The 23,476-nt window shown below is 43.0% G+C and overlaps 1 protein-coding gene across 6 annotated transcripts in view; it reads right to left on the bottom strand.

Moving 5' to 3' along the window:
- Positions 1-23,476, bottom strand: part of INF2 (inverted formin 2) — a 104,761-nt gene that overhangs the window by 5,925 nt on the left and 75,360 nt on the right. For 5 of the 6 annotated variants that reach the window (XM_088473688.1, XM_088473690.1, XM_088473693.1 and 2 more), the window contains 6 exons: positions 23,191-23,311; positions 20,222-20,386; positions 20,042-20,144; positions 12,092-12,238; positions 9,661-10,821; positions 4,919-4,972 (listed from right to left, as the gene is read on the bottom strand). In XM_088473688.1, coding sequence (XP_088329814.1) covers positions 4,920-4,972; positions 9,661-10,821; positions 12,092-12,238; positions 20,042-20,144; positions 20,222-20,386; positions 23,191-23,311 — 1,750 coding nt within the window. In that variant the 3' untranslated portion in view covers position 4,919. The remainder of the gene's footprint in view (positions 1-4,918; positions 4,973-9,660; positions 10,822-12,091; positions 12,239-20,041; positions 20,145-20,221; positions 20,387-23,190; positions 23,312-23,476) is intronic. The other variant, XM_088473689.1, reaches the window with a different exon arrangement.

Below are 23,476 nucleotides of genomic sequence, written 5' to 3'. Positions count from 1 at the left end.
TTGGTTTCTCATGTATATATTTGTATTATTGCTATACAGCTGCATTCAAGTAAGGATTTAAAAGGACAAAAAGAAATCTTAGCCATAAAGAATTACATTATTTCCCATTTCTTCCTTAGGTGGTACAGAGGGGATTTGGTCAATATCCTGAATGCAGACACCGAAATCCCGACACTAGTTGGAATACAAACAAACCCCCCCAAAAATACTGCCCATTAACTATACTGTATATGCATACAAATAACAGCACATTATTAGGAATTCATCTTGTGTCTCCATGATGTTAGAACAAGAATTAGTTTTAATTGTTTGGATTGTAATGCCACTGCTGGTCTTAATGCACTTTACAAAATTACATTAAATCAATTGGCCACTATGTAGATGGAACTGAGTGCGCCTATCTCCATAGTGAGTAATTAAAAAATAGGAACAGGACCCCATTAAAATCTTTATCAGCTCCAGCGCTAGACTATCTGGGCTGTATTATAAAACAACAGGGTGGCAAGAAGCATGGAGTCCCCCTTTCTAGAGTGGAAACTAGCAACAGACTAGGCTAGAACAAAGATCTGATCATTGAAAGGGAAGTGGGTCTGGAGGGAGGACTGGATATAGTTGTGGGAAGGGAATATTAAAAACAAGGGATTCATTATTATTATTATATTTTATTATGAGGTGTTCATTTCATGAGACTGAGGGGTATATTTACTAAGGTGCGGGTTTTTAGAAGTGGTTTTGTTGCCCATAGCAACCAATCAGATTCTAGCTATTAACATTTATCTAGCACCTTCTAGAAGGTAATAGCTAGAATCTGATTGGTTGCTATGGGCAACAAAACCACTTCTAAAACCCCGCACCTTAGTAAATATACCCCTGAAAGTTAATTAGTGGGTAAATGAGTATAAATGTAATTATCTGGATGTTAATAATGCGGATGAGATTATGAAGGGGTTAGTCATGATGGAAGTGTTTTTTTATGATGGTGTAGGAGAATGATTTTTGAGGAGTGGCTAAATTTACAATAAGGGGATGATGTTTTATGAAAGTCATAAAAAAGCTCTTTTATATAGCAGTAACTGGCATGCTTTCTATATTATATATCAGTTACTAGCATGCTTTCTGTATTATATAGCAGTCACTGGCATGCTTTCTGTATTATATAGCAGTCACTAGAATGCTTTCTGTATTATATGACAGTCACTGGCATGCTTTCTGTATTATATAGCAGTCACTGGCATGCTTTCTGTATTATATGGCAGTCACTGTGATGCTCTCTGTATTGTAGGGCAGTGACTCAGATGCTCTATTTAGTATGAAGGTCATTGATCTTTTTTTTTCTTTTCATATGGTGGCAACTTTGATGTTCTCTGTATTGTATGACAGTCACAGAGCTGTAAAGGGATTTACAGACTCAACGAAGTAATGAGCCCAAGTATGAGAATAGACTTCCTTTCTTTCATAGCACAGTTGCTTTCAGCAGTATGTATAGTGCAATGTAATCATTTCATTTTGTGCATTGATTACAGGAAGCAAGTTAATTTCTCCCCACCACTCCCACCCAACCAGGTGGCTATAGCAGAATGCCTCAGCTGAATGGAGGAGGAATGAATATCAGCCATTGAGGTGTAGAACAATGTAATTTATTTAAGTAAAAAAAAGTTATACCATTTCATTTTGGGGTCTTTTTTTTGTCAGATTTTGACACTGATGTTGTAACTTGCCTAGAGCAATAAAATCTCTAGTTACGTCTCTGTGCTGGAAAACATTATAAAACAGGGAAACCCAAAAGAATGTGGAACCAGAGCCGGCCAGAGAGGAACAGAGCTGGAGCCAAAATGTGGCAGGAGAGCAAAATAAATAATCTACATGGTCACCCCTCCAATACACTACCTGCCTCTTACAAAAAGCACTGGTGCTCTTCCTGGGAGATCTGAGATATGGTTCTCTAGGTAATAATGAAGTTCAAGACTTTGGAGTGCCCAGTATAATGCCTCTAGCATTATGACACAAATGGGTCATAAAGTAAAAAAATAAGACACCCAAAACACCTATTTTACCACCAAGAAATCAATCTTCTTTCTTGACGCAGTCCAATGGAATTTCTTATTTCTGGATAATGCCAAGGAAATTAGATTAAAAATCCAACAGGACACCAAAAACTGCTCCATTTAGATACCCAGTGTAGGATGAATGTGAACTGAATTAATCTGAAAGATCAGTAGCCACTCAGCCAATCACAAGTGGTCAGCGTATAAAACTACTTTTGATTGGCCGAGCAGTGAAGGCTTGTCCAGTTCAGTCATTTTTGCAGTGGGCCGTTTGCATCCATCAGCCGGATTCCAATATTTTATAATCAGTGTATGAGGGATTCTTTTGGAGTCTTATTTCAATAAAAAAAGGAGCCTTTGTGTGTGATAATTTATTTATATTCTAAGTAATGGTGTTGGTTCTTGGGGAACAAGTGTGATGTCACCTGTGTGGGAGTCTATGGCCCAGGACGCAGAGGCAACCTGTTACGGCACTGCACTTGCCGCCATTACAGTTATCCGCTCCCGGAGGGAGGCGTTGAAATGTTTGGTCCGGGACACGATGATGTAATTCAACATGATTCACATAATCAAACCCCTGGAACACCCAATTCCTGACAGGATTCTCCCAGACATTTCGGGAGAGAAGGCAAGTGTGCGTTTAGTACAATTTTAAGTTATATATATAGGGGTCTATTTACTAAGCAGTGTTAGGAGACAGAGTGAAAAGTGATAAGGTGCCAGCCAATCAGCTCCCAGCTGTCATTCTTCAAACACAGGGGCCTATTCATTAAACCTAAAAATTCTCTGGAGATAATTAGCTTTAGAACTCTCATGGAGTTCTAGCTAATTATAGGTGGAATTCATCATTCCATCTCTCCATAAGTATCTATTCCAAAAAGCTGTCATTTTTGCGATGACAGCTTTTCGGGATATAGATACTTTTCCCTGCCTACACTACCTTATCGCATCTGGAAACAGTGCTGCGCATGCGCTGTTACATCTGTAAAACCAGCGCATGCGCAGCACTGCCTACAGATGCGTTAAGTTTGTGTACCCCCCCACCCCCCCCCTCCCTCCCTCCTCCGACTTACCTGTCCGCGCAGCAGCCTCCGGCTCCGTCCTGCTGGTGTGTCATGTGGTTTCCCAGCAGAGCACATGACAGATTAGACAAAAAAAAAAAAAAAAACGTATTTTTTTTTTTGTCTAAACTTTCTTGTGCTCTGCTGGGGAGCACACATGTCCGACCAGCCTCCGGAGCCTGAGGACGGAGCAGAGCGCCGGAGGGACTCGTCGGGGGACCTGCACACGTGGATACAGGTAAGTTTCACCTGCTATTCGCCACCTCACAGTGGCGAATAGTAACTGCATCAAATTCCGAAAATTCATAATTTTCGGAATTTGATGAATACCACAATTTCCACATCCCCATACTAAATGTACTAATGTATGGGGAGTGTGGAAATTAACGCAGGGGAACTTAGCACAGGAGATATCACAGATATCTCCTTGCTAAGTGGCTACATGAATACCAAAATAACATTATTTAAGGAAAATGTCCTTAAAAACGTTATTTTAGTGTTGATGGATAGGCCCCTCAGCCTGTGAGATGACAGTTGGGAGCTGATTGGCTGGCACCTTATCACTTTTCACTTCTCCTAACACTGCTTAGTAAATAGACCCCATAGGCTGATGAAAACAAAAACACACAACAGGTTACTGTTCAGACAGTACATAAACACACAATCATCTTGATCACATTGTGATAGAATTTATTTTCACAAATTAAAGAAAGCGAAATCTAATTATTTAATTCAAATAATTAGTCAACAGGCTTGCTGATCATAGTAAGAGAGTAGTGGAACTAACCAGTGGGGTGAGCAGATATTAAGGCGCTTTTGCTCAAGATATTTTAAAAAGTTGTCTAATTTCAGAAATCATTCGATGTGAAATTAGAAATAAGGACAACAAAATCAAACATTTTTTTGCAAGTGCCGCAATCTTGACTTAGGGGTCTATTTACTAAGCAGTGTTAGGAGACAGAGTGAAAAGTGATAAGGTACCAGCCAATCAGCTCCCAACTGTCATCTCACAGGTTGTATTTGAAAAATGACAGTTGGGAGCTGATTGGCTGGCACCTTATCACTCTGTCTCCTAATGCTGCTTAGTAAATAGACCCCTAAATTTCAAATGCGATTCTGCCTAATGGTATCTGTGATACTTGGCAATGCTATTGGAATTGTGAGGCGAGGTAGATAAAGCAGCTCCCACCACCACTAGATACTATAGCCGTTCATTTGACAGCAATCACTATTGTGATGGAATTGATTTTCACAAACAGTGATCGGAGAAAATATAAAGAAATACCATAATAAAACTACACCCTTTCATACCAGGTTTTAAAGTTCACCTATATACAGTAGAGGCAGCCATCTTGGCATCGGAGCCAACATCCACGAGAATAAAAGTCGATCAATTCACTATGAACTAGTGACATCGCTTTGAGTCTCGTTCCTCAGTGATGTCATTCATTTATAGTGATTTGACAGGCTACCTTCTCATGCGTATTGGTGCAGCCCACGCAATGGCTGCTTCTTCTGCAGGTCTGACTCCATATTAAAACCAGGTGTTATCAGCAAGAGGGGACATGCACGTTAAATCCACCACACCTCCATTGGTAGTTCAATTCTGAATTAATCATTTAATTTACAGAAAGAGGGATTAACACTGATTTGTAAGACATTTAGTTGAAATTGAGGGACATACAATAGAAGTAGGAGATGAACAATTGACAATTTGATTAGTTTAGTAATCACTTTTTTTTCTAGTAAACGCAGTGAGTTTTGTGGACATTGGTGAAGTTAGTGGACACAAATCCTGGTATATTTACATACCTCACTGTACCACACAACTCTTTGTTTTATGAGTGCCAGAGTCAATTCCAATGTCTGTTTTGTGAGAGAGAAAATTGAACATTGCTATACACACACACACACAATTATTGCATTTACTGTAGGTGCTAGGAAAACCATCTAAGTCAGGGGTGGGGAACCTTTTTTCTGCCGAGGGCCATTTTGATATATATAACATTCTTTGCGGGCCTGGTGCAGACCACGCCCCCTCTCCCTATGACATCACAAGGGGCGGTGCCACAATCACCAGTGATTACAGCAATGTCCGGAGCAGACGGAGGATGCTCTGAGGTGCTGTAAGGGCAGCGGTGTGACCATCTGAAGCACCCTAAGGATGCTCCAGGCGGCACTGCTGCATAGATTCTGACTGCAGGGTGCCATTCTAGCCAGATGAGGCTAGCAGAAAAAAGCTCAGCGGGCCAGACCAAATGATTCCGAGGTTCCCCATCCCTGATCTAAGTAATACAGAATTCCCTGAGCATCAGCAGATTTTCCCTGCACGTGCCAGGATTTGTAAAAATGGAAGATGTGCACAAACTACTCTCTCTCTCATTGTTACCGTTTACGAACCAAGTGGAAGAATGGAACATAAATCTATCAGCAAACAATTCTAATCTATGATATAATGCATGGTTGACATTGCTAGCCTAATGTTTCACATGAAATGCAATTTGTTTAATTGAGCCTGGAGAAAGCTTTTGTCTGATATAATTTTGTCCTGTCCGACAATGCAGAGTAATGCTGGCCAAAGAGTGCACGGTTAATACAGACGATGCATGTAACAGATGAGGGGAGGAGCAACGGCATCATAATTGGCGCGCCACCATATGCTGCAAGACGTATGGAGGCAATCTGCTTTCACTGGTAAGATTGGAGGGTACGTGCGCTCCTTGGTTGTGTGTGTGTGTATTGGTGGGGAGAGGGAGGAGGGAAAAAATCGGGGGGAGGTTGGGGGGAGCAGATGGCTGTGTGTTGTGGTGGATGTGTTGTTGTAGAACAGAAATACTGGAGGCTGGATGGGTGGTGGAAGAAACAAATACGTTTATTTGTATCTGTGTGTGCACATAGGGGGTGGTAGTTGCTCAGTAGGAGGCACAGTGCTCCTGGTGGATAAATGTCTCTTAGATGGTTCGTGGCAGCATACAGTGCCCAGTTGCTGGTGATTTGGGGTGACAGGGCGTATCCACAGTGTGGGGAGTAGGGTCAACCCTTTTAGGGGGCTCCTTGACATGCGGTCCTGACTACTGCATGCTTCCCTGCTGGACCTATGGTCGATAGACTTCTGTACTGGGATGCCCTGTTGGATCTACTTTCACTGCCTGGAATCGGCTGAAAGACGGTCAGGAGGATAGTATAGGTTTGATAATCAAAGTTAACAATCCCGACTATTTTTCATCCATTTTCAGTTTGTGAACGATTATTGTTCCTGTCCATACACTGAACGATAATCGTTGGTAACAGTCATTTCATCAGCTGTTCAAAAATCAGTGGAGCGCTTATTCCACTTGGTGATCCAATTGTTCACACAGCAGCTGACATATAGAGGAAACTGTAGGATTCCTCTCAACAGAATAGAAATGTACAAAGAGAATATGTCTGCGCTAATGTTCACAAAGACAATGTTAAAAATTGTTATTAAATATCAATTTATTACACATATATCTAGAACTGCAGTTCCTATAAGCATTTCAATTCAGCAACTTGTTTACATATAATACCCAGATAATATCTGTATAATTAACCATATGGCAATATAGAAATAATTTCACATAAAAATTAGCTAGCTATAAAACACAATTGGACAAACAGGTATTAAATTAATATCCCACCAATTGATACCCAAATACCCAAAATTGTTGGTTGTTTTAAATGTTCCCAATCACGGTGTATAACATGTGGTTATATTCAGAATAAAACTCTATCTATTTCCTCTAAGGATTCTCTTGTCAAGCACTCCATTAAGTCTTTTATTAATTGCAATAGTGTTTATGTTATATATTTGTTACAGTGTCCATGCCTCTTGCAATATATAGGACGCCCCACGAGATGTTTAAAAACGAGGTTTTTAGAAAACAGGAGGAATATACTTAATGGTAGATACACATAGTGTCTCAAGACATTTTCGGTTAGAACACTCAGGGAATCCTGAAGGTCTGAGACTTGTAGGTATTGAATCTATCCCCCCCACTTCTAGAGGGGGGGGGACAGATATCGTAAACTTTGCATCCTTGAGGCTTATTGGATACATACAATACGGACATTATACCCAGAGGGGCTCAACGAAATGGTTGAATTAGATTTTTTATTTTTTTATTTATTTCTGTTTATGTATATATTTTTATTCTTATCTTCATTCAATATTATTCATGTGCAGTAGGGGACCTATCCATGTGCTTTCGATCCATAGGAACCCTATGGATGAGATGTCCCATATTGCGGGGTCTTTTTGTGTAGTATTCATTTATATAGGTTTTTATATTCATATTTCAGATTTTTTGATTAGTGTGTGTATATATGTATGTGTATATATATATATATATATATATATATATATATATATGCACACATTTTTGATATTTTTAATTTATTATTATATGTTTTTGCATTATATTTTCTTAGGCATCCAGTTACTATGTCATAGTTGTGGTTTTTCTAATAGTAGTATTATCAATACCGCGATTATATCAAGTTCATTGAATAGAAGGTGCATTACTGATATAAGTACATATGTAGGTTTGGAATTAATTAAAGGAATATATAGTGGATGATCTAATATGTTTGATATTTTTAGAATTTTTTTATGTTCACCCAGCAAGAGTTACAACCAAAGAGTATTTGCATTATATGTTTTTTAAAAATTGTAAGTGTTTAATATTGAGAAATGTTGAGATGTATTATAAACTTCAAAGAAGGAGTTAATGGCATGCAATTAGCATTTAAATGAATAATGGTGATTTATTGAAGTGGGGATTGGCTATGATCTAATTTAAAAAGGAACTTTTGGATACAATGGTTTCTTCAGCCTTTTGATAAAACCCCTGTGAGAGGGGAGAAACGCATCAAGGGAATAAGATAGGACTCCTTCTGTTCCTGTTTGCAATTAGAGACCGCATCAACAACCACCTTTCAGCCGCTTTCAGCTGTCAGCAGTAACCATCCACTGCGATTATATCAGCGCGGGTCTGGAGCCTGCCGGAGCAGACGGACTCCCTTTCAGCCGCTATCAGCTGGTCAACAGTTACTAGCCCTTGCAATCAACAAGCGGGAGTCAGGAGCCTGCCGGAGCAGACGGACCTCCTGGGAACATTGCGCCCACGGCCAGACATCACTGCGGTCAGTACACATCCCTCAGTGCAGCATCCAGCGTGTCTGCATTATCGGGAGTCAGTGACCTACCGGAGCAGATGGACCCCTTGGGCTGTGTGAGCTGATGGTGAGCGGTTGATAACCATCATTTACATTCACATGTACTTTACAGTGTCCCCTGAATTCAACGGGCACCGCGGATCCAAATGACATTGGAATATCTACACTTGGCCATTTGTTTCCATTCTCCATCAGGAGATTAATTGGGAATCCCTTTCAGTCAACCCTGGGGATATTGTTAATATCACATTATTTTAGACTATTGCTGCTTGTCTTTCCCCATCAATTGGTGGGATATTAATTTAATACCTGTTTGTCCAATTGTGTTTTATAGCTATCTAATTTTTATGTGAAATTATTTCTATATTGCCATATGGTCAATTATACAGATATTATCTGGGTATTATATGTAAACAAGTTGCTGAATTGAAATGCTTATAGGAACTGCAGTTCTAGATATATGTGTAAGAAATTGATATTTAATAACAATTTTTAACATTGTCTTTGTGAACATGAGCGCAGACATATTCTCTTTGTACATTTCATCAGCTGTGCTGAATGATTATCGTTCAGAGTTTGGCCAGCGTATGTCAGTTTAGGGAACTGTGTAACACTAGGAATTATCACATCTGCAAGTAATAGAAAATTATCCTTAATGGCAGAGTTCTAAGTCGTGGTGATACCTACTAAAGGACTTGGATAACTAAATAAAACAGTGGTATTTAAAAATTGTGAGTATTATTTTACACCATGGCCGTAACAGTACTGAACAGTGCCCTATGCAGACATTGTGCCTAGGGCCACAAGCACCCGGAAGTGCAGGAATGCCCGGAGAGTCTTGAAGGGCACTACAGGAGACACTGCCACAGCGATACTGGCTGCAGGGTGCCGTTCCAGGCACCCTGGTAGCCAGAAGCAACCGTGCTGCCCACTGAGCCCTACCTGCGGCCCGGTTTTAGACTGCAGAATGTTTACATCTTTATTTTTTTTTTACCCTTATGCCTGAATTATCTGATAAACCCAGATGAGCATCGAGGATATGCAGAAATAAACCGTAATAATGCTGTACAAATGTTGCAAAGCATCTGAATGAGTTTTATAAATTTCACAAAAATTTTTTAAAACTTTCTGTAAAGAGACCGATTAATTCAATGCCAAAACATTAAAAAGACCATTTACAACTATTCTAAGTTAAGATTTTTTTTGTTAAGAGACAGCTACTGGCATTAAACCTTGGCAGAATACATATTTATTCTGCATTCAGATAGTTTAAAGTGATGTGTTATAGATGAGCCACAAATATAAATAAAATATAAATTTAAAATGTACGTGAAAAGAAAAAAAATAGAGTTAATTACCTTCTCCACTTTTGCTGTTCTTTTTTTTCTTTTTGTTTTTCGATGATCCTCTTCGGACCTTGGAATCATCAGGGGTTTGTAAATGGGTTTCGCTCTCTGAATATTTAGTTAGAGAGTCATCACCTAACACATTTGTCTTCATTTCTGGGGTGACTTCAGGTGATGCATTGTCTTGAGAAAGCATGGAAACTTCCACTGGCTCATTGGTTTGAGCTGTAGGGAAAACCGTGCATGCATTGTCTTGGACTGGTGGGGAAATGTCAGTGCTCCCATTGTCCTGGACTGCTGGGGGCAGGCCAGTGCACCCATTGTCCTGGACAGGTGGGCAAACGTCAGTGCACCCATTGTCCTGGACAGGTGGGCAAACGTCAGTGCACCCATGGTCCTGGACAGGTGGGCAAACGTCAGTGCACCCATTGTCCTGGACTGGCGGGGATACGTCAGTGCACCCATTGTCCTGGACTGGCCGGGATTCGGCAAGAACCTCTGTCTGAGCTGCTAAGGAAGTTTGATTCTGTATTTTATCCTGAGCTAAAACATCAACCACCAATGATTTTCCTACTACTCCATTGTCCAAATCTAATGATGAGCCATCAGCCAATGATATTTCTTGCGCTAGATTCCCTGAAGAGTCAGCTGTCCCTCTGTTCAGATCGTGTGGAAGCTCTGTAACAGATATATTTTTTTCTTCATCCAGAGTATTTTTGTTTCTGGCGTCTACTTCATCCGGCAGAGATTGGTCTAATCCACAGGTGTGATTCTGGGGCACCACAGCATCACTTAGTGTAAAGTCTTGAGAAAACAACAATGTATCATCTTTGCAGACAGTAAGACTTATATTCGTTGGGGAGACAGAACTACTAGGCATGTCCCTTTGTGCACTACCTACAGTGTTACTGTTGGGGACACAAGTGGTAGAATTTTCGTCACTAGTCGTTGTATGAAGCTGTTTTTCATCGCAACTTTTTGCAGTTTGGTCGGTGTGACATGAAGGTATAGATGAACCCACATCTGCTAGTTTACTTTGGGGCAGGTCAGTTTTGACTTTAATGGAATCGACAGCAGGAGAAGATTTGGAGCTACCTTCAACGTTAGAGGTGGATGGGTCATTTAAATTAACCAACTTTTTGGAGTCTTCATCCTTGGATTGCACAGGTTTGCCTTTATAAGATAACACCAGACAATTCTTTTAGTGGATTGCATCACAAGCAACACAATCGCAGAACAAATCTAAAAGTGGGGTTCCAGTGCATAAGCATCTAATTTGCGATAGGCATGCATGAGTTATGGAAGATAATTTAGAAAGCAGAAAGTTATTGTGTAAAAGAAAAACAAAAATCCTTCTACCCAGATCATATCAATACAAAATATTGCATTAAAACTTGTTACAGCAAATTAAAGAAAAAATAACTGATCAGGACTGGCCAAATAGCAAAAGTGATTTTATTCCTAGGCTTGTATCTATTCGGGTTTCCAATAAATTAAACTATAAATGACAAAAACAACAGTTCTAGGAATAATGTGACTTCCAATATTATTTTATGATAATGCAACAGTTTTCAGTAAAAGTGCCACAATTTTTGTATTCATGATGGCTACTTTAAAGGGTTAATACCCAACTACTACAAAACACCTTAGTTTAATTTCATTTGTTATACTATATACATATCAGTAGTATTTTGTCTGTTCATTTTACATTTGGATTAAATTAGTACACCGAAAAAAAAGTCCCTTCTCTTCCTACCGAAAACATGTATTTTTTAACCAACTTTTTCTTTCTGTCCAGCTATTTCTCTTACAGACCTTATTTATCACTGTTACAACGTTACCCAAGAAGTCTCATACTCCTAGAATGTGATATTTTGTCCCCCTCCCAGTATATATACAGTATATTGAACCATTTCAGGAACAATAGGAAATTTGGCTTCTCATTAACTTCGCTGAGCAGATGTTTGTATGGTTAATCAAATAAATAGGGAATTCCATGTATAGATAGTGTATGGTGTTCTAGATTATATAGGGTTATAATGGAAGCAAATTATGGTTGGGTTGCTGCAATTTGACAACAGAAAATCTATATTTCATTTTGAAAATAAAGTGCTTCTCATCTGAACATGATCTTCATCAATTAAAAAAAAAAAAAAGTCTAATTTCAAGCAGTTAAATTCATGCATCATGCACATGCACATTGCATTATTTACCGTGTTAGCATATATAAAACAGCGAAGCGGAAAACACTTAGTAACGTATGCGCATGCAGGTTGTAAAGCACAGTCCAGGGAAATTTTGGGGCAAAGCCACTTTTCAAAGCAAAATTGACATAATAATTAGTAACAACTCTGAGAGCAAACAGCTCGGGAAATGTTCGGGTAAAGCAGTTAGTCTCTTCACTGCCAAGCTGACCGCCGAGCCTGATCGGAAGTAACTTTACCATTTAGATCACTCCTTGAGTTCCTTTGAGCTCCATCGGCATCCACCTTAGTTTTTGCAGTCTTACGTAGCTGGAAACCTTTCTTGATATCCGCCAGTAAGGAATCGATAATACAGCCTTCTTCCAACTTCACTGCTCCTTTCCGAACTATAAACCAGACACATTATAAGGCTTGGTTATAAGGGAATATATGAAGACGGGCAACCTGTAGCTGTCCGGCTTTTGTAAGACGATGTGATACACCTTGTTGTTAGTGATCATTACATAATGCTATATTTAGATCACAATCATGCTAAGTAGATGAATAACAAAGAGAATGATGTAATATATAGATGGGAAAAAAAAAAATAATAATAATATTGACCAAGCTGTAAATGGAACATACGGATTTTAGACAAGCAGCGTTACTGAGCGCCTGTTACGCAGTGTGGGGAGCCTAACGTTTGGCTGCTTACCACGTCATTATGCACAAAGGAGCAAGAAGAGTTAACAATAAAAGGAACAAGAGCTTAAGGGCCTTATTTATCACAAGCCACATTTTTGATGTGGATGAATCATTTTTTTACCTGAATTTAGCATTATGTCCTTGCCAGGAGACCGGCCCCGATAAGAGCAGGAAGAAGAGTGCTAGCTTACGCTATCATTTTGCTTCCATGTACAGGACACTTGTGGCTAATGCGCAACAGTCGACTGCAGCATGAGTCATCGAAGGCTGAAGGAGAGGGATCTGGAGGATCCACCTCCAAAAAAAAAAAAAAAAAAAATCTAAGCTATAGTAGTCCATAGGCTACTATAGGCTAACACAGGGCCGTAGCTAGGGTAGTGCGGCCGGTGCCATCGCACAGGGCACCACAGGTCAGGGGGCACTGTTTGGGCCTGTCAATTTTCTGTTTATCATTCTCACTTGTAGGTTCCTATTATTTCATCCCCAACATCTCCTGGACTCCCCTATCTCTTCCCTGGCCTTTCCCCATAAGGCCATTTCTCTATTTTGGGTGCGTTATGTCCCTTTGAAAAATGGGGGGGGGCACTAATGCTCTTTCTGGCACAGGGCACCAAACTGTCTAGTTACGGCTCTGGGCTAACAGCAGCACTACTGAATCGGAGACCATAATCCACAGCCTAAACCAGGGTTTCAGAAACCTCAGTCCTTAAGGTACCCTAACAGTCCAGGTTTTAAGGATATCCCTGTTAGAACACAGATTGTTAGATTAAACTGACTGAGGTACTAATGAAATCACCTGTGCATATGCCTGGATATCCTTAAAGCCTGGACTATTAAGGAGCCTTGAAGACAGAGTTTGGGAAACACTGGTCAAATCTTCTAAACATGAGATAAGGGGTAAGAGGAAAAATTGGCACTCACATCAGTATGGACAGTGTGCACAGAACCAACTTGACGCTAATGAGGCTTGAATGAATGTAGGTCTTCTGCTAGTGACTGCATTTCCTATCTGGGATTAAGGGATCTGTGAGCAGTTATCCCGATACCGGTGTTCTGCAGCTTTCCGCTGAGGTCTGTTTGTGACAATGTCTCTGGATCCTGGTCACAGATGCAAACGGATTGTAACTGTTGTCATAAAAGCAACAGCAATATCCTGTAGGACCATAGTATATTGGGCATGGCTGCACCAGTTTGTGGGTGGGTCTAGCATGTGAGATGCACCCACTCACAGGAGCATGGCATAGCACCCAGCAGATGGGACTAAAGTAGTCACTACTGTATTAGAATGGCAGGAGCTGCATTTTTATCAGGATGTATTTAGATGCTAAAATGCAACACACAAAAATTAGTGTTACAACTTTATTTTGTACATCTGTCATGTAAATAACACATAAAATCTATTTTCTGTCATAGAGATAGATGAATTAAGGACTTAATTTTGACATAACATCAGGTCATCTTATACACACACATTCCGCAGCTTATATCCTGACCCACTGCTCCATGCTCCTTCCTCACTATTTACCCCATCTGTGTCACCCCTGTTTGTCTGCAGCTATGTGTATACACCATGACCTTGTCCTGCATTGTTTTGTATTACTATTAGGGGTGTGCACCGGCCACTTTTCGTGTTTTGTGTTTTGGATCTTTCTTCGTGTTTTGGATCTGGATTGGTTTTGCCAAAACCACCCTTCTGTGTTTTGGGTTCTGGGTTTTGTGTTTTGGATCTGTATTTTTTTGAAAAAAAGCATAAAAACAGCTAAAATCACAGAATTTGTAGGTTTTTCTGCTCCTATGCTATTATTAACCTCAATAACCTTAATTTCCACTCATTTCCAGTCTATTCTGAACACCTCACAATAGTGTTTTTATGTCCAAAAGGTTGCACCGAGGTAGCTGGATGACTATGCTAAGCGACACGAGTGGGCGGCACAAACACGTGACCCATCTAGGCGTGATACTACAGTGGCAGACAGGATGGCAGTTTGAAAAACTAGGCCCCAAACTGTACATAACGCAAAGAAAAAAAAGAGGTGCAAGATGGAATTGTCCTTGGGCCCTCCCACCCACCCTTATGTTGTATAAACAGGACATGCACACTTTAACAAACCAATTTCAGCGCCAGGGTCTGCCACACAACTGTGGCTGAAATGATTGGTTCGTTTGGGCCCCCACAAAACAAGCTGGCAATTAATCAGTCCCTGCACAAACTAGCTCTACGGAGGCAAGATGTCATCCTCATCCTCCTCATCCACCGATTCCTCACCCTCTTCAGTGTGTACATCCTCATCCTCACAAAGTATTAACTCGTCCCCACTTGAATCCACCACCACAGGTCCCTCTGTACGTTCTGGAGGCTGGTCTCCCTGGAAGAGCTGATAATTCATTTTGATGAACATCATCTTCTCCACATTCTGTGGAAGCAACCTCCTACGCCTTTCGCTGACAAGGTTCCCGGCTGCACTAAACACTCTTTCGGAGTACACACTGGAGTGGGGGCAACTCAGGTAAAATAGAGCCAGTTTGTACAGGGGCCTCCAAATTGCCTTTTTTTCCTGCCAGTACAGGTATGGGCTGTCTGACATGCCTACTTGGATGCTGTCACCGATGTAATCCTCCACCATTCTGTCAATGGTGACAGTATCATATGCAGTGACAGTAGACATGTCAGAAATTGTTGCCAGGTCCTTCAGTCCGGACCAGATGTCCAAACTTGGTCCTGCCTGCCCTGCATCACCGCCAGCGGGTTGCTTAGGATACCTAAGTTTTTTCCTGGCAGCCCCAGTTGCGGGAGAAAATGAAGAAGGAGCTGTTGACGTGTCACGTTCCGCTTCAGCTGACAGTGTATTCACCAGCAGGTCTTTGCACCTCTGCAGGCTTGTGTCGGCCGGAAAGAGAGACACCACATAGGCTTTAAACCTAGGATCGAGCACGGTGGCCAACATGTAGTGGTCTGATTTCAACAGATTGACCACCCTGGAATCCTGGCAAAGCGAATGAAGGGCTTCATCCACAAGTCCCACATGCCGAGCGGAATCGCTCCGTCTTAGCTCCTCCTTCACTTTCTGCAGCTGCTTCTGCAAAAGCCTGATGAGGGGAATGACCTGACTCAAGCTGGCAGTGTCTGAACTGACTTCACGTGTGGCAAGTTCGAAGGGCTGGAGAACCTTGCACAACACGGAAATCATTCTCCACTGCGCTTGAGTCAGGTGCATACCCCCTCCTTTGCCTATGTCATAGGTGGATGTATAGGCTTGATTGGCCTTTTGCTGCTCATCCATCCTCTGAAGCATATAGAGGGTTGAGTTCCACCGCGTCACAACCTCTTGCTTCAGGTGATGGCGGGGCAGGTTCAAGAGTGTTTGCTGGCGCTCCAGTCTTCGGCACGCAGTCGCTGAATGGCGAAAGTGGCCAGAAATTTTTCGGGCCACCCAAAGCGTCTCCTGCACGCCCCTGTCGCTTTTCAGAAAATTCTGCACCACCAAGTTTATTGTGTGAGCAAAACATGGGACGTGCTGGAATTTGCCCAGATGTAATGCCCGCACAATATTGGTGGCGTTGTCAGATATCACAAATCCCCAGGAGAGTCTAAGTGGGGTAAGCCACTGGGCGATGATTTCCCTCAGTTTCTCTAAGAGGTTGTCGGCGGTGTGCCTCTTACTGAAACCGGTGATACACAGCATAGCCTGCCTTGGAACGAGCTGGCGTTTCTGAGATGCTGCGACTGGTGACGCTGCTGCTGTTGCTGCGTAAGGTGATACATCTACCCAGTGGGCTGTCACAGTCATATAGTCCTTAGTCTGCCCTGTTCCACTTGTCCACATGTCCGTGGTTAAGTGGACATTGGGTACAACCGCATTTTTCAGGACACTGAGGACACTTTTTCTGACGTTTCTGTACAGTCTCGGTATCGCCTGCCTAGTGAAGTGGAATTTAGACGGGATTTGGAACCGGGGACACACTACCTCCAGCAATTGTCTAAATCCCACTGCACTAATGGCGGATACCGGACGCACGTCTAACACCAACATAGCAGTCAAGGCCTCAGTTATACGTTTTGCTTCAGGATGACTGCTGTCGTACTTCATCCTCCTCGCTAAGGACTGTTGGAGGGTCAATTGTTTAGTAAAAGTAGTGGTGTTCCTACTTCCTCTCTGGGATGATGAACGACTCCCAGCAGCAGCAGCAGCGGCAGCAGTAGGCGTAGCAATGCAGGATCCTCCGGAGGAATCTGGGATAGGAGAGTCAGTCATGCCAGTGACATGGCCTGCAGGACTACTTCCAGTCCTGACTAAGGAGGAAATTGACGAGGAGGGAGTTGACGGTGTGGTTTGCAGGCGCTTGGATACAACAGGACAACGGGATTTAGGTGTCCCTGGACTGCTTACGGTCTTAGCCAAAGTTTCTGAACTTGACAGTAACTTATTATGAACGCGCTGCAGGTGCCATATAAGGGAGGATGTTCCTAGGTGGTTAACGTCCCTACCCCTACTTATTCCACCTTTACATAAGGTACATATGGCAAGACAGTTGTTGTCCGGATTTGGATAGAAATATTGCCAGACCAAAGAGGTGGAATGTTTGGTCTTCTGCCCAGGCATGACCGTGATGGGCTTTTTCATCCCACGGACAACAACTGTCTCCCCCGGAGCCTGATTTAAACAAACCACATAACCATCAGAATCCTCCTCGCCAACTTCCTCCTCAGCGCCAGCTACACCAGTATCCTCATCCTGTTGTACTTCAACAGTGACATCTTCAATTTGCATATCAGCAAGTGGACTGTGGGTGCTCCTTTCAGCACTTGCAGGGGGCGTGCAAATGGTGGAAAGAGCCACCTCTTCCCGTCCAGTGCTGGGAAGGTCAGGCATCGCAACCACCACCACACTTGGACTCTCCTTGGGGATTTGTGATATCTTCTTAGAAAGCACAGTTCTTCGCTGTGCTTTTGCCAGCTTAACTCTTGATTTTTTTAGTGGGAGGAGGGCTTCCATCGTCATGTGAAGCTGAACCACTAGTCATGAACATACTAGGGATCGACCTTAGCCGTTCCTTGCCACTCCGTGTCTTAAATGGCATATTGGCAAGTTTACGTTTCTCTTCAGCTGATTTAAATGTTTTTTTCAAGGTCATTTTCCTGAACTTTGTCATTTGGGATTGTATGTGCCCTCTATTATGACATTGGGCATCGCCCTTGGCAGACGACGTTGATGGCATGTTATCGTCTATGTCATGACTAGTGGCAGCAGCTTCAGCACTAGGAGGAAGTGGTTCTTGATCTTTCTCTATTTTATTTTTATCGGAGAAAGTTTGGTCCTCCATTTATGTTATATCGATTTGATATATACGTGCGGCTAAACACAGAAAATATTTTTTTATTTTTGCTGGAGAGTAGTGCACTTTGTGGGTTACACCAGCCTTTAAGAAATGAGCCAGCCGGCTCTTTACTTATGGGACACAGGCGCACGCTTGGCGCTGCTCCTTTGTTGATACACATGCGGCTACTGCGCACACAATTCACAAACACAGAAAATATATATTTTTTTGGTTTGGAGTGTACTTTGAGGGTTACAGCACCCTTTAACGGTCAAGCCAGCCGGCCCTTTACTTATGACACAGGCGCACGCTTGGCACTACTTTGTTGATGCACGTGCGGCTACTGTGCACACAATTCACAAACACAGAAAATATATTATTTTTTTAGCACTTGGGGGGAGCACCCCTGATGGACAGAGCACCCCCTGGACAACACTACAGCACCCCTTTAGGACTGGGACACTGCACAGGACTTTGGAGTGGACACAGCCCCTATGGAGAACTGACTGCACAACACAGTCCAGCCAGCCCCTATGGACTTTGAAGTAGTGGACACAGCCCCTATTAACAACAGCAGCACAGCACAACACAGCCAGCCCCTATGGACTTTGAAGTAGTGGACAACAGCAGCAATACACTACACTACACAGCCCAGCCAGCCCTAACTCCCACCCTCCCTCTTCACTGTCCACAGCCGAGTGAGAAAATGGCGCCGACGCGGGTACCTTATATAGGATCCAAAACCCGCGAGACTCGGAAGGCGGGATGATGAAGTTTTGCCTCGATTTCAGGTCAGAGTCAGGCGGGAAAAGTCGAGCCTGACTCGGATCGGGGGGGCTCGGATTTCAGAAATCCGAACCCGCTCACCCCTAATTACTATTAACTGTTTTTCTTGTGTGCTCATTTATGTACTGTGTAAGGCGCTGCGGAACCTCTGTGGTGTCTTATAAAGGCTAATAATAAAAGTGTAGCTTGTTGATCAGTCTGGACCAGGCTATGGCTAGTAATTTGCAGCTGCTGAAGACCAGTGTGTGCACCAAGGTTCAGCAATCCCAAACAGAGCCAGTCATACCTTCCAGAATAGGACCTGCATTCATTCAAGCCTAACCAGCAGTGAGTGCGTCTGACGACATTCCCCCTTGGAAGCCGCCCCTCCACTGCCATTACTACTTATTACTACTTACCTTAGCAGACAGGAGCTCCACCCTCCCAGCCAATCACAGCCATGGTGGAGCAACAACTGGCAGCTTTACTTGAAAAAAGCTGCGTTCTACTTCCCCGCCATTGCAGCGGCCAGCACTCTGTAAGTGGTGCTGCGGGAAGTGTTTTAGGCAGCTTCTAATCATTGGCGTTACAGGCTACTGCCTAGTATTGCCCAATGAATGCACGGACCCTGGATTAGCTCTTCCATAGTATCCATAATGACATGAGCAAAGTTTTCACCCTTCGCTATATACAACTACTGTACCAGGGACGGAGGACCTCATTCAGAGTCAGTCGTTGCGGCCGCACGGTCGTAGGGGAAAGGGGCCGGAGATGCAACCGAAGCGATCACAAGTTGCGGTCCTAAGATGAGATCGTTAGCTGAACGACCGAGGGTAAGAAGCGGTCGTAAGACTACATCACGCCCCTTCTCGATCACAACACACGTCATCTCCTGGGATATGAGGATTAATCGCGACCATCGGGAACCATCGGAGCTGGTCGTAGAGCTTAAGGTTGACCATACCCTCTCTTAAGCACTACGATCAAGTCAGTGTACAAACCTCCCATGTCACATGTGCCATGACATTACTTTGTTAATTATGCACTCCCATAATCCGTATGCACTCCCATTAAACGCCGTTCGCATAATTAGGCACGCCTGCGTTCAGATCTCCACTCCCCTGTTTTCAAGCACCTTCCCCTGTTACCACCCACAATGTTTATTCTGTCACTCAAACTAACGACCTGGCTGTGTTCAAGAAGAGATAAATTTCTGATCATAACAGCTAGTTTGCGCACGCGCATTGCGAACTTTACGCATGCGCAGTTCAGCGAACATCGGCTGCGTACAACCGTGCGGCCGCAACGACCGACTCTGAATGAGGTCCTGAGTTTGTGGCAGTGTAATGACCAGAATCATTCTTAGCACATGGAACGGATGTATACCTGCAGAACAGGATGGCAGGTTTACCAATGTGACTTACTGATTTTTCCATTCTCTCCTTTCTGTCTCTTTGCTTCATCTTCTTCAAGTTGCTTTTTTCTTTTTTCAGCCTTAACCGCCTGTTCTTTTCGATCTTTATTGTCCTAAGTAGAAATAATTTTTAGCACGGCGTTGTGTACACATAACGGTTTACGTATAATCTTATTTTAAAACTGCAAACCTTTTTTGCTTTCAGAAAGAAGTCCCTGAACGACTTCATGGTACTAAATGTATCTTCTAGCGACAGTTTTGTTGGATCCTCACATAAATAATCTGCCAACTTCTTCTTCTTTTGAGAAATATTTTCCAGCTGTTGCACCAGGTCCTTCAGCGAGTCAATGCAGTCCTAAAATTATCACAGGAGAGAGAATCATTCTGATGATCCAGCATCACCTATCTAAAAGGTTGTCCTGCACTTGTACACCATAAACATTACTTCCCCTCCTGTCTCTGCCCATTTCTCAAGGTGTCTGCAATCTTGTCCCTGCAGTGAGCAGCCTATGACAGATTATAGGGGAGGCGAGGAGAGGGTGTACTGGGGTCCAGGAGGAGATGTGAATCAAAAGACCAGGTGCTCACATGTTTGTTTCTTTCATCAGTGAAGAACAAAAAATAAGAGCGTTTTTGTGCAACTTTTTACATTCAAATGCAGCTTATTCACACAGTGATGTGGATAGATAGCACAAGCTATCTGATTAAAGTGATATGTTCTCTGTGTGTCTGCGGGTGTATCTGCGTGCTAAATGCTACGTTACAGTGTCACAGCCGTTGACCCTGTAACGTAGCATTTAACAGGCAGATACTCCCGCGCTGTGTGTGGCGCATGGAGGATAGATGTATGTGGACACATCTGTATATGGTTTTATGGACAGGGTTTAGTATGACACAGATTTTACATCATGTCTCCAAGCATGTAAAGCTAGGCCTACTTGCTGATCCAGCTTTGCAACATTGTTTTTCCTGCATTAAAGTAATTTCCAACCCGCGTCTCAGGAAACAATGTTGCAAGCGGACTATGTTAAAAGAATATTATAGAATAAATATCTAGCGGAGGTTGAAAGTCAGCTACCTTGATGGATGCAAACAAAATTTCAAGGTTTGGAGTGTGTACAGACAGCTTATGTAGACAGACGTGTTGCATGTCTGAGGCGATCTAGTAGACATTAGACAATTTGGCAACTCATATTCCCTGTGATCGTTTAAACATTTCAAGAAGTGGTCTGTGCCACCTATCGGAGTATCGTAGGCAGCATAACAAATTGATGTAGTCCTGCTGGTCTTCTCAGGCAAATTTATATGGACTCTGGAGGCTGTCAACATGTCAAACCAGCCTAACAGCAAAGTTAATGGATGTCTCACCTGTGCGCAAAGACTTGCAGATAATCCCGGAGAGGAGTTTCGAAGGCAGAACGTATTGACCTAATGGAAGACGTGGTGGGCCCCCGGTCATCTGTTGTAGGCCAGCTACAGAAAGGCCTGCTGATGGCCAGAAGAATAGGTTGTGGAGAAGCAACTCTCAATTGATAGGCCTGCAGAGTAACTACAACCAGAACATTTTTCTGGAAGAGTGTCCCTGTTTGATACGAATGATGTGGATTGAAAGATCTACAGTAAAGATCAGGGTTCAGGGAACTTTTTTTCCTTTTAGCCCAATATATATTTAGATACGCCGACGTTACCCCCTTGATTTGAAAGGAAGGACATCATATAGTAGTGCCCCCATATAATGCCCCTGTAGTAGTGCCCCCATAGTTATGCCCCTGTAGTAGTGCCCCATATAATGCCCCTGTAGTAGTGCCCCCATATAATGCCCCTGTAGAGCCGCTTGTGCAATAAACCCCCCCCCCAAAAAACACTTACTTTAATCCCCGAACCTGCATCCGCCGTTGTCCTATCCGCCCGGCTGCTCCTCGGAACTATGACGTCTCTCCCATAGTGTGCTTGGAGAGAGCGGGAAGCTGGAGTTCAGAAGAGAACTCCAGCCTCCGGCTAACTCGGCGCTGCAGGGAAGGAGCTGGGCGCCAGCTATTAATAACATCTCAGCCAGCGTCCGGCTTAGAGCCTCCCTTCGGCACAGCCAGGCATGCATATAAATCATTCAGAATGATTCATATGCATGCCTGGCTGTCCGTCCATTACCCCCAGGAATTTCCTTTTTACCCCATGTGGGGTAATTTACCCCTGTTCCCTGACCACTGGTCTGGATAGACAACAGATGTTAACAGTCAATAGGTCGACGGGGTCAAAAGATCGACATGAAAATGGTCGACATTTTTTTTTTAACTCTAATATTCACCCTAACCCTCCCCATGGAGCCCAACCATCGGGGTAGGTGCCTGACTCTAACCGTCCCTTCTAGTGCCTAACACTAACCCTCCCCGTTGGGGTAAGCATTTAACAAAACAAAACAAAAAATCATGTGTTGACCATATTTGTGTTGACCATTTGTACCTGTCAACCTTCTTACATGTTGTCCTTTAGCGTGTCGACCTCTTGTCCCTGTTGACTGTCTAACATCTGGTGTCTATCGAGACATGGTCTACCTTTTTACTGTAGATCTTTAGACCGGTTTGGGGTTTGAAAGGGCTTACAGGTTCTACATGGGCCGGCTTGCCTTGTGACACAAAAACACTTTATGAGTTAAAGACACTGTAGGGGGAGTTATAACAAAGCTTGAAGAGAGATAAAGTACCAACCAGGGGCGTCTTTAGAGAGAAGGGGGCCCATATGCATCCCCCGTCACGGGCCTCCTCCTCTCACATCTGGCAGCCGACTGATGTGGCTGGCCGGCCACCGCAGAATCAATAGACTCTGGGCACTAGAGTGTGCCCGGAGTCTATTGCGCATGCGCAGATCGCCGGGGAAACGGCGTGGTGCCATTTTCCAAACGAAGCTTCGTAAGTTGAAAGGAAACTTAGGGAAGTGCAGCCCCCCTACTACGTCCTGTTCCTGCCCGAGCTGAAAACGACGGAAAGACGAGTGTGCGTACGTTTTTTCATTCATCTGATATGAAACATTTCACTGAATTATAAACAAGTTCAACTGAGGAGGCAGAATCCTGAGGACACGTCGCCTGCACAAGCCGATCAGTCCAATCACTTATATTAACCCTTCCACATGGGCATCCTGTATTGCGTCTCTTAAACTCACCTGAACACCTTTTTCGTACTGTTCCTTTACATCATCTGTCGAGTTGGAAATTTTACTTAGCAAGTCTTTTAATCTTTTCTGATTGGCGCTTGTTTCACTGTATATATTTTCTATATTTATACTGTAAAAAAAATGAAGAGACGGTCTGGTGAAATGGAGTCAGAATTAAATATCCTCATTGCACACTCATGCACAGTATCAGAAAAAGACAAGTGGCGTAAAACCAGTGTACAAGCAGCGTTTCTGGACACCAAGCAAGCATGGCCACGACTGGGTTTAAAAAACT

Source organism: Taudactylus pleione, unplaced genomic scaffold, assembly GCF_031769625.1.
Source record: "Taudactylus pleione unplaced genomic scaffold, aTauple2 ptg000139l, whole genome shotgun sequence".
Classification (NCBI taxonomy): domain Eukaryota; kingdom Metazoa; phylum Chordata; class Amphibia; order Anura; family Myobatrachidae; genus Taudactylus; species Taudactylus pleione.
This window is presented reverse-complemented; position numbering and strand designations above follow the sequence as displayed.